Genomic DNA, 17,466 nt, shown 5'->3' with positions numbered 1-17,466 from the left:
GTCATTTTGCCAGGAAGGTAATTTCATGCGTGTGCCCAAAGCCAGTTTTGAAGAAAAGCCTCTCAAAGACAGGTAGAGAGTTGGGGGGTTTGAACTGGTTTATTTTCCCAACAAATGCATTTAAAGAACAAAGTAAAACTTGTTTTTCGATCGCCTGGGTTTTTAAACCAGTTTAACATAAGCATCTGAACAAGTTATATTTTTGTAGCCAACTGTAGTATTGAGGGGTATTCTGGACATCGATTGACTTATGCATAAGATGTCCTACATAATGAGATTTGCTATTAGAAATGTGGTATTTAAACTGAGCCTACCTGTTGCTCTATTCCCTTCTCTCTGAACCCACAGCTGTAACATGGCAAGAGCTTGATCGTTGACATTATTGTAATCATTTTTAATAGAATTCACATCTGTCATACGAATACCTAATTGCTGTGCTAAGACTACCCAGTCGCCTCGAACATGATCAGCAATATCATTTAATCGCATCTGACTTCGTCTTATTGTGTCTTTTACAACTAAAAATAGATCGGAAAATAAAGCTACATATGCAAACAAAAACTTCTTGCATTTTTGCTGAGAAAGAGTATCTTACATATAAAAAAAAGGTTTCAAAAAAGTAACTTCTTGGTCATTACAAATTTAAGCTTTATTTAAATAAATGAACATAAAATTAAAATATCTTAATAAGATACTAATGCATTTCCCAATTTTCTTTCAATAAATGAACATAATATACTAACTAATGCCTTTCCCAACTCTTAATAATTCTGTTCTTTTCTCGTTGGCTTCTAATGCTGCTGCTGTGTTTAGTTCCATAGAATCAGACTGCAATTAAAATGTTTTTTGTATGATAGCACATACAGTTTGGTAAAACAAAGGACAAAAGTTTGGTAAAAAAAAAATCATACAGAAAAGGATCAAACTTCCTGGAATATGGAATAGTTAATTTCTGGAAATACATAACAGTTAATTGTATGTGCAAAGTTCAGTATTATCAAATAATACTATGATATATATGAAATTAGAAGACATACCTTAATTGTATCTCCCAAGTTAATATTAAGGTTGCATATTGGCATTTGTGGCGCTTCTCCCCGCCCGACTTTACGTTCTTTCATAAAGGCTACTCTAGCTGATGGTTCCTGGTCAAGGTCGCGTATCTTTACTGTACACGGCAAACGATTTTCTCGAAAAGCTTTAAAATTAACATGCAGTTGGTCACCCGATTTTGTAACAGGAATAAGATTTCCGGCCATTTCAATATATTGTGGTCGTCCTTCAAGCACCTAAAAATATTGATAATAAAACAAAATGTCATTCATTTCAGTGATTCTGGGTTTTTAAATTTTCGTATTAACTTCAGTTTGTCTTATTACATTAAAGATGGACATGTAGGAGCTAAATCTGCCTATTGCAGTTCTTTTTCTGGTTTCAAATGTTATATAAATTATTAACTAAAGATTTATTAACTTGCCAAGACCATAACCAACTCTCTGAGCCATTGGATGGCTCTGATTTTAAGTAGATTAGAGCATCGTGGCCATTTAAAATAGATAATCGAGACTTAAAAATGCCAAAGAATAATTTACCTCTATGTCTCTACTTCTGGCCACTTCGGAGAATCTTTCCTGTTTTTCTAATGTTTTATCAATCTTATCATCTGTCATACAGAACATTCTTAATCTGCCTTCTTCTGCTGCCGTTCTCTTGGCAAAAACTACAAATTTAGCCATATATGGCACAGTGATGGCCTCGCGGTATAATGCGGTTGCCATCTGGGTGGCTTCATTTATATTCTGACAGTCAATTAACCAAAATCTAAAAGAAAGAATACATCATTTAAAAAATTTAATAAACATACAGGGTCTATTTCTATTCAAATTGTTTTACCTCATGTTACTACTACAGGTATTTTTAGGATCAGGAAGGGAATACAGGTTACCATTTCGTCAAAACGACACTTTGATCATTTTGAAAGTAACATGGTGTGTTTCGATTTCAATGATTACGTGCGCAATATGAGGGGAAGAATTTTGTCTGGACAGCCCTGTTTCCACCTACTCTTTATCAAAGGGTTCTTTTACGTACACACCAATGGGTACATAGGAGCACCTTGGCTTTTAGACTTGATCCCTGACAAATAAGAAACTGGTCTTGGGTAACCCCGTGGTCTATATGTAAGGTTACGTACACGGATGTCAATTGAAACTAAACAGTTATATGTTGTTTGTACATGCTGAAAAGAGTAACAAGTCTTTGTAAAATGGGACCCAGATCCTGTTATCTTTTTTGTAAAGTTTCTTGTCACAGGAGGGATTAAAATTAAACTGAACAACAAAATGATATCGAGTGTTCTAGAAAGAAATTAAATTTTGTGTAACGTCCAGCTTTTCAGCTCCATCTGGGGAAATGAAGACAAGCACATGCCATGCAGTGTGCTATGAGGGAAATCTTGCCCGGACAGCAGCACCACGACCTACTCTTTATTTCGAATTGAAACTGTCAATGGTGTTCCAAAAAGATTAAGCAGACCATATATTACTTACCGTGCTGATACAGTTGTAGTAAATGATACACAGTCATTGACCAGGCTCATAGGTTTGTTTTCAGTTATATCTTCCCATATGGCTGGATCCTTCTCACCTATAAACAGACACAAATTATTATTCAAAATTCATCAGAATATAAATCAAATTACTTACTGTGTTAGAAATAGTGTTAAATAAAATTTTCAAAGATTGTCTTTTAATCTTATAAGTTTATTTCTTTTTAATGGCCTAAATTTCACTGGCAATCGTCATTAATAAATTAAGGTTTCATCAATACATCAAAATTCATGATATTTATTGAGTTTTAATAGAAAGATAGTCTTGATCATATCAACATATTTCACCTGCACTTAAAATAACACAGAAAATAATCTGCACCAAAAAGTGCTTAATTTGCATACAATGTCAAAGGCCATACAGAGGTTCTTGTATGTCTTATGATTTGTGTCAAAGGTCATACAGAGATTCTTGTATGTCTTACGCTAAGTGTCAAAGGTCATACAGAGATTATTGTATATCTTACGATTCGTGTCAAATGTCAAACAGAGATTCTTGTATGTCTTACGATTTGTGTCAAATGTCAAACAGAGATTCTTGTATGTCTTATGATTCGTGTCAAAAGTTAAACAGAGATTCTTGTATGTATTACGATTCGTGTCAAAGGTCATACAGAGATTATTGTATATCTTACGATTCGTGTCAAAGGTCATACAGAGATTATTGTATATCTTACGATTCGTGCCAAAGGTCATACAGAGATTATTGTATATCTTACGATCTGTGTCAAATGTCAAATAGTGATTCTTGTATGCCTTATGATTCATGTCAAAAGTCAAACAGAGATTCTTGTATGTCTTACGATTCAAGTCAAAGGTCATACAGAGATTCTTGTATGACTTATGATTTGTTTACAGTATCAAAGGTCATACAGAGAATCTTGTATGTTGAGGGAAAATAACCTTCACCTTGTAACTAAATTATGCGCCAACTGGGCTAATGAAGATCAATGATATATAGCTGCATGGTGGGTTATTATAACATGGCTGCTATTTTTATCAAGAATAACAGGCAGAGATGAGCAAGGCTAACAGGCTGGATTGATCAAGACTAATAGTACAGGTTGATCAAGACTAAAAGAGAGGGTTTACATTTTATTCATACTGATTAGGACCATACACGTAGACAGACTTCATACAACAAACAATGGATACAGTGAGATATATATATATGTACAGCTGTCTTAACGACATCTCAGATTTTCCTACTTTATAAATATTTTAATAAAAGAAGAATTTAGGAGAAATAATTAAATGTCGATGTACAAATGTACATGACAACACGACCAATATATTTTTTTTCAAAAAAGAAGAATTTAAGAGAACTATTAATTATGTACGAATATTCATGACAACACGACCAATATATTTTTTTTCAAAAAAGAAGAATTTAAGAGAACTATTAATTATGTACGAATATTCATGACAACAGGACCAATATATTTTGTTTATAAAAGAAGAATTTAAGAGAACTATTAATTATGTACGAATATTCATGACAACAGGACCAATATATTTTGTTTATAAAAGAAGAATTTAGGAGAACTTTTAATTAATTGTCAATGTACAAATGTTTATGACAACAAGACCAATATATTGTCAAGCTTAATCTATATAATTTCTGTATTAATAAGAATCTCTAATAGATATTATAGTATCACAGTAAATAAATATGTTGGATTAAAGTTATGAAGATTTACCTCGGCTGTGAGAGTTGTTACCTGATGATGATGCAGCAAGAAAGTAACAAGACAAACACAAGGTTAGTGCAATGATAACAAATTTACATACTTTACCATAATAAACATTATAATTTACAAACATTTCATGTGTAACATATAATACAACAGTCCTGAATTTTTTTTGTGAGGCCTTTTACTTTTACTATATTATTTGTGGATGGGCTGGCTAAGTAATGTTTGTCTTGTCTGCTATATTACTATTGTGGAAGCAGACGTTAAACGAACAAGGTATTACTACTAGTAATGTTTCTATTTTTTCGAATATTCAAACTAAACTAGTCAACTATATATATAAATGCAATGACTATTATTCGGCTTAATCTGTCTGATAGCCTTATCACCAAACAAAGTCATTGCTGAGTTATATAGAATAAATAGCCTGAGGTCTGGTCAAAAGTGGTCTGATCTCAGAATTCTGATCAGTAAACAATAGTGACCATTATTAATTTTGTAAATATGGCAAACAGAACATGGGAGAATTGCATATTCAATGCATCAAACCCACAAAACGTATTTGTTCCTTAAAATTAGTTCTGGATTATTTCGTCTTTGATCAGATACGATATAGATTATAAATAGGGACAGATTATACGTTACTTTTTATACAACTGATAGAGAGAGAGAAATGGGATTTTATGTCCACTTGACACAAAACTAGGTTATTTTGGGACTAACACTTTGTAAATTTTATTTCATTAATTCACTGTAGGGGTCTTTAGAAGTGGGAGGAAATTGGACAACCCACAGAAAACCAATATGGTTGGAAAGGCGATCCTCATCCCTGTCCTGTACAAGCTGGGGGTCGACACCACGCCACTTGACTCCATGACAGACTATGATCTAAAGTGCATGGTTTAGACCACTTGACCCCTACACCCACCCCACCTGAAGTAATGCGACTTCAGGACATCTAATAAACTAGTTTATAACTTGAGTATAGTGTATGAACTACAGCATATAATGATAACTTACAATAATATGAATAGAATATTTTTGTTTAAATTTTTACTTATAACATATACCCTTACTGCAATATATTGTTGAACATAATTCCTTATGGCACTATTCTGATCAGTATTTTCCAAAAAAGTCTGACTGACTGAATAACTAAATGATTTAACTGAATAACTAAATGATTATTCATGAATCTACCATTTTCAAAGCAGCTGATTGTCACTTGTAGTTTTGAAACGATAACTAGTTTTCATGAATTAATCCACGATAAAATGTATTCATATTGATTATTTAACATCTAATTAAGAAAATAAAATCAAAATATCAATGGTAAATAATCTCCCCGCCTTGGATTAAAAAGAGACCTATTTACAGATTTTACCCAACACTTAAAGGGTGCGCTGGCAGAGGATGTCTAAATTTGCAAAATTTTTAATTCATCATATTATTATTATCTTTGTAAATAGTGAACAGAACTGATTTCCTTTTTCATAGCTTAATCCATGCTAAGATGTACTCATACAGACATTTAATATGTACACGCGGTTCTGGCTTGTTTATATTATCTGTAGAGGATGTCTAAGTTAGTGAATACAATTGAACCATTTTTGAAATGATATGCACTTAAGAGATCAACATTCAAAATATTATAGTTTGCAAGGGATTCAAAGCACCTAAAATGACAATCAGTCGCTTTAAAGGGCTACAATTGAGATTAATAAAGAATAAGAAATATAACGTGCCATAAAGAGTATTCCACATTGATTATTGCACTGCTATATTTTAAACAAAGCTATTTTATTACAATTTTTAAAATGAAATTTTATAATATAACCATCATGCTTCCAATAACAGTAAGGATTTAAACACAAGAGAACAGCAACTGAAGGTTTTTAACAGCTCAAGAAAAACAATAACACTGTTTACAAGTATCTACTTTTATGTTTGTAGGCCATATTTTAAATCAAGCTAACTTTTCTCTAATATTTTACAATCGTTTTCTCTAAGTATACCAGAACAAAAAATAACAAACATGTCATACATCCAAATAAGGGCAACAACTTGAGAGTGCTACCTACTTACCCGATATGCTATACAGTAGACGCAGAGTTGGTCGCTCTCCACCATATTGATTGATCATTCCTTTCTGCGAAGCTACAGGAACTGGTATGGTCAGAGTTATAGGTTTATGAAACTTTCTGCGTCTTGGTTCCACGGTTACGATTGGACTCACAGCCACACGATTACCAAGGAGTTTAGCAACAAGTTCTGGTGCTATCGGTTGTGCCTAATCAACAGGAAAAACCAAAACCATAGGTGTCACATGACATATCTTGCAAAGTTCACAACAAAATGAATACGTATAAAAGGAATGTAACATGCTATATGGCCTACTTAACAGCTACAACAACAACGCTAAAAAAATATATATATAAATATAAACAAAAGTCAAGTTCAGGAGCAACAACTAAAAATCTTCATCAGATAGGTCACATTCTACTAGCCTCGCTAGGGTTGCTGGCCCGGAAGAAGGCTACAAATGAAAAGGAGAGAGAAATTGTATAGTTCTCTACACTGACTGCCATAGATTGAAAAGATTTGGGTCTCAAGATTTAAGCACTTTTAGGTTGGTTGATTGATAAAAAACTAAAAAATAGAAATGTGACGCAAGATTTTATAAAACTGAATAAAATGTGCACAGAGAATACAAGACATTACAAATTGATGATTGTACATTGATGATGATAACTATAATGATGATAGCACAAGGTACAATTTGATGGATACACAATTATTGGATTTATTACTATACATACTCCTGTCTTTATCAAACAAATGAGAATATCCTCATCGAAACATTGCATAGTAATAAATCCAGTAATTGTGTATCCATAATATTGTACCTTGTGTTATGTTTAATTACTAAATGCCTATCAAAGAAGTTAAAGATGATGATGATTATTTATTGTGTTAACGCCATGGTAGCTCATGTATTTGTTTTCTACAAGAATAGAATATATCCCAATCTGTCATTCTCAGAATGAGCCGTTACATTTCCTGTAATTACCAATATAATGAAGGAATCAATTAAATGTTCTATGACACGCCAGCACCAACCGGCTATCCTGCGCCAAAATTATTTATTTAAAGTTTGATAAGAAGTAAATCTGCACATACCTGTAGACCTACTCTGATTTTCTTTGTGAGAGCGCCCTCTGGGAAGACAGCTTGTACTTGAGGAACAACTGTAGAACTGATCAAGTTTCCTTCCTCTCCGATATTCTGGGTTTCTTGACGAATTCTAGAAACCAGGGCAAAGTATTGTGGGAAATCTGTGGTCAGAATGCGTGTTATTCTCTTAGTCGCCAGATCGTCCTCTTGATCTAATTCTGTACAATAAAAAAATATCCATTACTAATCCATTATGCAAATTTCAGAATATTTGAAATTTTATATCTATAACTGTGACGATATAATTATAACAATCATTGTGTAAGCTAATTGGTGTGTTAATATAATGTTTTTTATATGTATATAACTTAGTTCTATCAATATCCTTCTATTGTAACAAATATTAATGAAATGAAATGGGGTTTAACGTCCTATTTCTCTACACCAACCAGGCTAATGAAGATAGGCAATAATAGACCATGCATTGTGCTATGAGGAATTCAAACTGTCAGGGGTTAAATGCCGACCCTTAGTTTTTCATTTCATCCGAGTGACCAGATGCTTTTCTGGAAAATCCCAGGGAACTTTCTCGGGCAAACACCGGGAAGGAAACTGGGATATCGTGTTTTAGTTAGCCACCGCCTTTCTCAATGAGCCAGATGAGGCTACCTCACAAATATGACACCAAGAATACTTACAAAGAAAACTAAACCTATAGAAACTAAAAAACATCTATTTTCTAATAATACATTCATTTTACATTGATTGCTAATAGGTTTAATAAATGAATAACCCATAATCTGAAAAAGCAGTATAGTATAGAGACATCGACAGTAGGGAAATCACAGTTTCAAACACAACTTTGGGTGACATACATTATTACGTCATAAAGCAATCAGAAAAAGAATAATTTTTTACTTTTGATCAAAATCCTACATAAACGTTATGTCTTCCTCTTTCTTTTCAATTAATTTTTTTTAGAGGTATCATTCTCCTACTGTTGCTATGACATAATATTTACAGTATTTATTACATTAAAAGAAAGCTACAATTGTGCCATACTTGAAATGAAAAAGAATTGTATGTTCTTTATACAAATCGTTCTATGCAGTGTGTGCAATATAGATCATGCAAACAAGCTGACTTAATCTGCAGATTAACGTTGGAATGGGGCTTAATGTCTCATCAACACAGGACTTTAACCCGTTAAGCGTGACGTTTTTAAAACGTTAACTACCCCCTATTGAGAAATTAATTTGACGAAGTAACGAAGAACTATGTACTATGTTCTAAGAATAGGTTGGGGAAAATACCTCCAAGGCGTTATATTATGCCCTACACACAGTGAGTGGCAGTTGTCCAGGACGTTATATAACGACCTATGCACTTAACGGGTTAATTAGTCATTTTCAAACAAATGACAATGTGGTAATTTCCATTTCATGTGCAGACTTGAAATATCACCAAGGTATTTTTCGGTCAGTGCCAGTAATCGCAGCCAGGACATTTTAGTTTGTGACCATCTTAAAAATGCAAAAAGGTGACATGTAAAACAGGGTTTGATTCTTGATTAAATATTGACAGTCGGGTTTGAAACTAAACATAATCATCTTACGGATCATACCCATACTACTTTACTAAAACTAAATACATCTATATATGATATCTGTACTTTAAAATAAAAACCACAAAACAAAACGATAATATAATCTCTAATATTACCTGGGCATGTGCTTGTTGTCATAGTAATATCTTTTTTATAAAATTAATAATCGATCACAGTAAATACAAATAATGTAATTTTTTCAATGCCTCCGAAATAATGCATATTTCAATTCATATTTATTGGAATAAATTTAACTAATATATAATTATAACATCTGAAGATGCTCAATTAAGAGCAGCCAGCTAACTTATGATTTGATGAATATCGGAATGACGCAGTAACGTGGTTGATTTTTTAATTGGATGTAATTTTTCGTTTTCTTATGTATTTATCTACTGTAAACATAGAAATACTTGTGGTTTATCTAATCTTTTCTCTTTCTGTATATTCATGTACCAGCCTTGTAATAAGTACATGTCAAAATTTAAAACTGCCAATCAAGGATGATCCCAGTATCAGATCAATAACTTGTTAAAACAAACGGTCTAAAAATCAATTCAGATCAGACATATGTAATGACCATTTATCATGGAGATTTAAATGCATATAATTCTCTATAGAGGTTTGCACGAAATACTCCAGATAATTTTTACTAATCAAAAATCAGAGTTTATAAATTATAGCCATCGGCGCTTACTGCCGGAAGTAAACAAATTAGTAGAAATATTTCCAAATAAATGCATGATTTAAACTATGACAAGTCACTTATTTCCAGGCTTATAGACATGTTTATCCAGATATAAACTAAAACTAGAAGAAATGCAACAAAATATAAACATGCTCACTCCACAAACTAGAAATAGAGGAACTGGCTATAGATTGGGTGCTGAGACCTTCGAGGCTTCCCCCTAGAGCATCATTGACGGCTTCTTCTGTTGCGATCATTGGATGTTCATACCATGTTTCACCGTCATCACTACGAATAATTTGAACCTCTCTCTCTTTTCCACGGAGAGAGGCAAAATGGGGGACCTCTATAATTATAGGCCTGAAAAATATTAAATATAAAGTATTAGCCATCAGAGAAACTGAAATTATCTACAGTATCATTTTAATAGATGTTATACAGCAGGAGAGCAAAACATGACAGAAGTATTTAAAGAAATGAATAACTCATACATATTAAAGGCCCATTAAAAAGGTTAAAATCTTAAAAATGGCCAAAATCAATGTATGTTGGTTTAATACTTAATATATCACATGAAATCAATCAAAGGTGTACTTCAACAAAAGGTTCCTTAGTCACCCATTGATATTCTCTGTTGCCAAATATGTAATAATCTTTGAAATTTGAAAAATATGAGAAACTTAGAGACTGATTTTAATTACTCATAGTGTGCCTTTAAGCATAAAATGTCATTAAAATGATATGTAGGGTGTGGACTATTTTGAAAGTATTTAAGAATTTGATATCTTCACATTATTCCAGTCACTATTATAATCATATAGCCGCCTGTGATGATTTGTGCTATTTTACAAATGAATTTTGGTTATAAAATGATTCTATATAGCACATTTCTTCTATAAAATAAAGGCTTTCCATTATGTTTTGGAATTGGTTTTAGTATTTTTTTCTGTAATGGAAACCAGTCAAAATAGAGAAGATAGCTATTTCTTCGTTCTATATTATAATGACATTGGGTAGAAATTCAATTAGAATTCTATTACAAAAACTCATTATCTAATCCATCAGCATGACATGCCTTAAAGAAACAAAGAAATAGAAGTTGATTGATTAGATGAGGGGGAGATATAATGTTAAATCTATAGAGATTATGTAATACTAGTTTTATTTATTATGTACACTGTCTATTATCTGATCAGATCTTTTCTATATAATTACAAAACTATAAATACACCACCTCAAACAATAGATATCTTAATTAATAATGAATGTATTAGCTGCTGTTGTTTGTAGGGTTTGACTCCATTTCCACCGAGGGTGATAACGGAGGCCAGATCTGTAGCCAAAATGTATTAGCGACTTCAAGAATGAGCTAAGCCATGTATTGTTTTGTAGCATAATCCTGTGTATGTTAATGGGGAGCTAATTGGTAGGTATTTAACACATAGGTCATATCTATTTATTAAGTATAATAATAGATCTATATACAATTATGAGTTGGCATTTACACCATTACGTCAACAAAAGCTACAACAGAAATAATCGCTTTGATGTTAATCAACAAGTTAACAATGCTCTCCTCCTGCATAAATAGGGGCTTGAATTTAGTCCAACATGATTAATAGGTTGGGGGGGGGGGGGAGGGGTGTATGTATTTTATTTTTTGTTGAATCATAATGCTCCTTTTGATTAATGTTTTATAGTAGTTTGGGTATAGTCATTTATTTGTTTTATTGTTAATAAATGATATTTGACACCATATCAAGATGTTTAAGTTGATTCTTGGATTGAGGAACACAAATAATGTTCCACCATACTATTCTAAAGATATTCATACTAAAATTATGATTTTGTTTTAAGAAAACATGCCTAAGTATAGAAATCATGGTTTTAGGCCTGTACATATTGTTCTTTATAGGAAAACAAATGGTTGAACTTATATCAACTTCAATTCATCATAACAATTATTTTTATTAGAAATTTAATGGTGTTATTTATTTTATACTTTGTTCGAATTTAATGATGAAATTGACAATTAATGATCATTGGCACATTGCGTTATTATATATGTTAAAATTGACAAAGATTATCGTGTCATTTTTGAATGACAGAGAGTTTTCACCCACGTTCCACCCTGTAACTAAGCTAGTTTGATAAATAAATGGACAAAGCTGGAAATTTATCGTTATATATAACACTACAGACATCTAATGTTCGAACTTCTAGTACCAGTGTACAAAATAAACTTTACAGTAAAACCAGTCACTTTCAGGAATCTCAATACTTGGTATGATGCCAAAATTAGATCTGGCAGGAATGTCTGATTTGAGTTTTATCTGGCAAGAAGAGATATGCTTACTGTACTAACATTCCCAAGGTATAAATTGACCTTTAAAACATGATGTTTTTACATATACAGGTCTCTTTAAGAATATCAATAACCTTAGGGGTAAAGTACATGTACGGAGTATTGAATAGTATATTGGAATTTTATTAATATATTTTTATTTTAAAAATAATCCTTACCCTAGGAATTTGGTTCCAACAGGCCCCATCTCAATAACCCTGGCTGCAAGTCCTTCTCCTTCAATCAGGGGTGGGGGATGCGATAGTCGTTCTTTCTTTACCAGTCGGCATGTCACACGGGTGGGCATGGAGGCCTTGCGTGGAGGGATGATAACTCGGATCCCAGAGTGGCGACATCCTCTCATTGCCCCACCTCTTGCATCCACCATGAAACTGATGAGGAAACTGTGAGAAAGAAGTGTCATTTTGATTTCTATTTAAATATTAGTTCTAATATAATAACACAAAAATATAAATAAACTTTTCAAAAATAAATTCTCTGTAAATCCAACAAAACAGTTCTTGACCAAAAATCGATCAAGATTATTACAACACACAATTTATTACAACAGAGTATCCAGTTAAAATAAAGGATGGATTCAAGTTGCTTCACTTCACGTTATTTCCTTAAAACGTTAATTGTTTCAAGTAGCGTTCTTTTTGTATTTCCTTTAACAAATTAAAACAAAAACAAGTAGATCCAAATTCACATCGACAGCTTAATACACACACATGAATTTCTCTAATTACCATTTATCAGAACACATTCCTGTGGAATTAATTTCAGAACTCTTAACTATTCCTTCAGGTGCTTTTATGACATGATCGGCAGACGTGTTTGTTTCTTATTTCAACTCAACCGATTTAAACAACTCGGCAATTTCTTTCAAGCTGTTTCACTGGCACTAAACCTCACATAATAAATTGACGAGGAATGCAATTTTATACTCTAGGTATTGACTGCACAGATCCAGCCTCAGTGAGAATTAGTTGTAGGTATGTAGGTTATATAAAATGGTGAGAAGATACATCAGGCAGGGAGAACTACAAGTAGTAGATGGTGGTAATATATTCAATCACAAATGCTGATCCAGTCAGCTAGCCCACCGGCAACAAACTAAACCAGTATAGAAACAAGAGACTGTACACGCTCAATCAACCCTGCTAGCCAACACAGAGCTCAATAATAATACAGGCAACTAGCAGACGGCTTTCTCATAGAGTCTGGGTCAAATCATTACTGATTACTTAGGTCAGATCTCATCAACTGTTCTTATATCTACTTTTAATATTATCCAATATGACTCAAAATGTGTGATTAACCTTTCCTGTTATGGATCAGTTACGCATAAAAACATAATTACTTTTTCCATGTTCCTGTGTGATTTTTTAAAAGTTAGAATTAGAATCTAAGGCCACAACAATTTGAACTTTTGTTCTTCGGGAACACCTATTCAAATTTGGTGTTCTTTTTCTTGGGTTTGCTCTTCTCCAAAATTTTTAGTTCCATATTTTCAAGTTTTTATATTCTAAATCAAACATTTTTCATGCGATTCAACGTAGCTTTTTATTTATCAAGATCCTGAAGAACAAAAAATTATATTTGTTTGGCCTTACACCATTATATAATCTTTTATATTCTTCTTTTATCTTTTATCAGACAAGTGTGACAAAAGAAGATTATAAAAATATTCGCCTCAGTTTTTGTTTTTGTTTGTATTTATTTCATCCTTCCCACTAATAAATCTGTTACCATTTTTAATTCAAACAAAATTGTTTCTGGATCTAAATTGGGTAAAAGAAGATTATAAAAATATTCACTTCAGTTTTTTCTATTTCTAACAATTCTTTTTTGTTTGTTAATATCTATTTTATCTTTCACACTAATAAATCTTTGTTACCATTTTTATTTAAAGAAAACTGTTTCTGATTCTAAATGGGAGGTCAAAGGTGGAAAAACAATAAAAAATACAGGTAGCAGGCAGATACAAGACGGCTTTGATATGGTGCATCCAGTATCATTTGCCGACATTGGTACTGCTTTGATCCACACACTGTACTATTAATAACAAACAGGCTTATTGAGTTCAACTCACAGAAACAGTGCAAGTACAGACCAGATGGGGGATATATGATCTGTTAAAACTATCTAAAAATATTTGTTTGAATACCAGAACTTTGAAAATGCTGCCACATCTTTCATAGAAATACGTTTATAATGCATAAGTTCCTCCCGGTCATCTATTATTAACACACTAGATCTTCTCTTAAATCAATTATAAAACATAAATATGTTTATTATTTTTTGGAAACAAACAATATGAAATATTCTTGTTTTACTAGTTTTAGCAATAAATATCTGAATTTTTAAGTATCACTCAGATTTCATAAAAAAAAGAACTCATATAATTCTGTGTTTACACATCTGACACATAGTGTATCATAATTGTAGTCATTTCTTTATTATGTCATAATCTTACTATATGTATCATATAGGCTATCAGTTTTTATTGAGGAAGCACAAACATAATAAAGCTCTTGGTTTATGCTATGGTTTGGTAATAAATAACTTCTTTTTTTAGAAATATAGAATTTCCTAAAGAACCAGTAAGATCTGACTTCAAACCTGTATGTTAAAGATGCATTATGCAAAAGTTAAATCTGCCAAATGCAGGTCTTTTTTCTAACTTCAATTGTTATATAAATCATTATTTAGACATTTATTCACATGACAGACTCATAATCAACTCCCAGGCCATTAAATGTTTGAATTATTAAATGGTTAAAAACATCTGCACAATTAATAATTTAATGTTAAAATGGACAATCAAGACTTTTCTTTTTATTGTAGCAATGGTACGTGACAATCAAGACTATTTATGCTACATCTCATCAATTTCAAACACTCAGAATAAAGTAATTTGACTGAAATGTTCAATATACTGGTATTCATTTCTCATTATCTATTTTTGAACAAATATAGCACGATCAACCAGCGTTTATCTAAACCTTTAATGTATCTTTAATATGTATAATAAATGCACCATCACTAGTACACCAGTATATATTTCGGTATTAAATCATGATGCTGTTTGTGAACATGCACATATTATAACAAATGTATTATCTTGCATTTGAATATTATAGTAAGCTGTACTATATTTATCTCAATATAAGGTTATATGAAGGATACATAAGTGTTAATATTCAGTGTAAAATAATCAATCATTATATTTTCATTCTAGGCACCTTCACCATTAAGCTTTAAAATTCCCTACAGCATTTAGTATTGCTATTATGTAATCTATTGCCTAATTAATAGTTATTAATGTACATTGTACATTAACATATCCAGAAACATTACAGGGACCTAATAATAGAATGAGATGGCTGATTACACACCTGGGGCTAGAAGAAAAAGAGAGAGTGAAAATGGGGACCAAGTGTTCAATAATCAGATATGAATCATTGTTATTTAGCTTGTGCATAGAACTTCGTAGAATTTGGAGGAGACCCTTAAAGTTAAAGAATAAAGACAGACAACTCAACTCCTTGCTGCATTCAACTGATTGCATCTTAACGAGGACAGACCTGTATCTATGAGTGAATTAAAGCTTTAGACAATCCTCCCTGAAGCAAACGAGGAGTAACCAAAATGGAATTATTGTGTGAAAAGACAGCATCAAATTACAATTCTGATGATGGACAACATATATGCTTATGTCACATATATATATATGAAGGTCAACCCCAAAAGAAAACATGGTCAACTACATATAAAGTCTCCTTTAAATTCGCTATGTCGAGTCTATTGCCTAATAACACTACTTTTAAACACAGTAAAGTACTTAAGAACATTATTAGTCATTATAAATTATTACCATGCATAAACTATATACCTACTTCATTGTATTATTATAATCAAGCTAGTTTAGAGGTACATATATATTTCTGGTTGTGGTGTCTAGTAATATTAGCTAACTTTAATCTTTTCTCCTTCTTATCAATTATTTACAATAGCTTATATATGGGTGAGTTCATTCCATTACATCAGGGTGGATTTGATTAGTGTATCATGTGAAGAGCTTCATTGAACATGAACAAAGCTATTGTCTTATGGTTTAATGACCAATTAACAATGATTTAGGTCTCCAGAGAAAGAGTTTTAAATGCCAGAGAATCTTTGGTAATCATCAAATAAGAAATTATGACCCTGTAAGTGTCATTTGTGAAGTACAGTTGTTAGCACATAAAATTTTATATATTTCTCAGCAAATATTTAAATTCGACTTTCATATTTTCTATTTGCTAACTAGGCCTACTGATGTACATACCTTGTTCTGACACTTTTAAATTTTGTATGTATTTCTTAAATTCTTACTAAGAGGTACCATACTAAATATATAAATTTTATAATTTGTATATTTTCTTTTTGCTAACTAGACCTACTGATGCATTTGTTTCAACACTTGGAAAATGACAAGGCACAAATCAATGTACACCACCCATACAATCCATAGATACTCATCAAAATAAATTACAAAAACATTTGTGTGAAAATTAAAAAATCCTTAGAAACCAAGATCACACCAATATTTATCAAATCTTCTAAACATACATTTAACACTTATTCTTTACATATATTTAATACTACATTTGTAAAAGACTTTGCCTCATTTTGGGTTTCCTTACAAAAATAAATGGGGGTACTTATCTGCACCAACTGTGCTAATGAAGACAGGATTTAATTATAGGCCAACTTAAAGATACATTATGGAAGATAAGATAAAGAGCTGGCAGTTCTCACTGTATTAGTTAAAAAAAAAAACTAGATAATGTAAAGGCAATATGCTAAAAATTTCAGTCAAATCGCTTTACTCTTATTTTAAAATCACGTTAATTAAAGTTTCAATTATCCATTTTTGCCGTTAATCATCAATGAAAATTGGTAACATAAGATGGCATTGAGAGTTGATTATGGTCTTGTCATGTTAATAAATGTCTAATTAATAGTTTATATAACATTTCAGGCCTAAAGAAAGTTCTGTAATAGGCAGATTTAGCTCTTGCATAATGTATGTTTAATGCAGGTTATAAAATAGGAGGGATTACATTCCTGGTGTTCAAATTGTGTACTCAAATTTTGAAGTAATTATTTGGAAGATACAAAATATAATTTTTGTAAAGGAGAGAATCAGGAGCTGATGTATAGAAAGAAGGTTAAAGGTGGTGGGGGCAGAAAAGGTGGACCAAAATGAAGCGAAGTCTGATTTGAAAAAAAAAAACAACCAAAAAACCCGACAATATTTAAAACTTCATGAAAAGAAGATGAAAAGAAATGCGGGTACATATT

At 31.9% G+C, this 17,466-nt stretch overlaps 1 protein-coding gene across 4 annotated transcripts in view; it reads right to left on the bottom strand.

Moving 5' to 3' along the window:
• Window positions 1–17,466, bottom strand: part of LOC126811732 (titin) — a 128,941-nt gene that overhangs the window by 42,287 nt on the left and 69,188 nt on the right. For 3 of the 4 annotated variants that reach the window (XM_050537588.2, XM_050537590.2, XM_050537592.2), the window contains exons 29-38: window positions 12,294–12,518; window positions 9,928–10,130; window positions 7,483–7,694; window positions 6,388–6,592; window positions 4,309–4,329; window positions 2,550–2,646; window positions 1,593–1,821; window positions 1,038–1,289; window positions 744–828; window positions 315–518 (exon numbers count right to left, since the gene is read on the bottom strand). In XM_050537588.2, coding sequence (XP_050393545.1) covers window positions 315–518; window positions 744–828; window positions 1,038–1,289; window positions 1,593–1,821; window positions 2,550–2,646; window positions 4,309–4,329; window positions 6,388–6,592; window positions 7,483–7,694; window positions 9,928–10,130; window positions 12,294–12,518 — 1,733 coding nt within the window. The remainder of the gene's footprint in view (window positions 1–314; window positions 519–743; window positions 829–1,037; window positions 1,290–1,592; window positions 1,822–2,549; window positions 2,647–4,308; window positions 4,330–6,387; window positions 6,593–7,482; window positions 7,695–9,927; window positions 10,131–12,293; window positions 12,519–17,466) is intronic. The other variant, XM_050537587.2, reaches the window with a different exon arrangement.

Source organism: Patella vulgata, chromosome 2 (assembly GCF_932274485.2).
Source record: "Patella vulgata chromosome 2, xgPatVulg1.2, whole genome shotgun sequence".
NCBI lineage: Eukaryota > Metazoa > Mollusca > Gastropoda > Patellidae > Patella > Patella vulgata.
The sequence above is the reverse complement of the archived record's forward strand: the minus strand, read 5'-3'. Positions and strand labels throughout refer to the sequence as shown.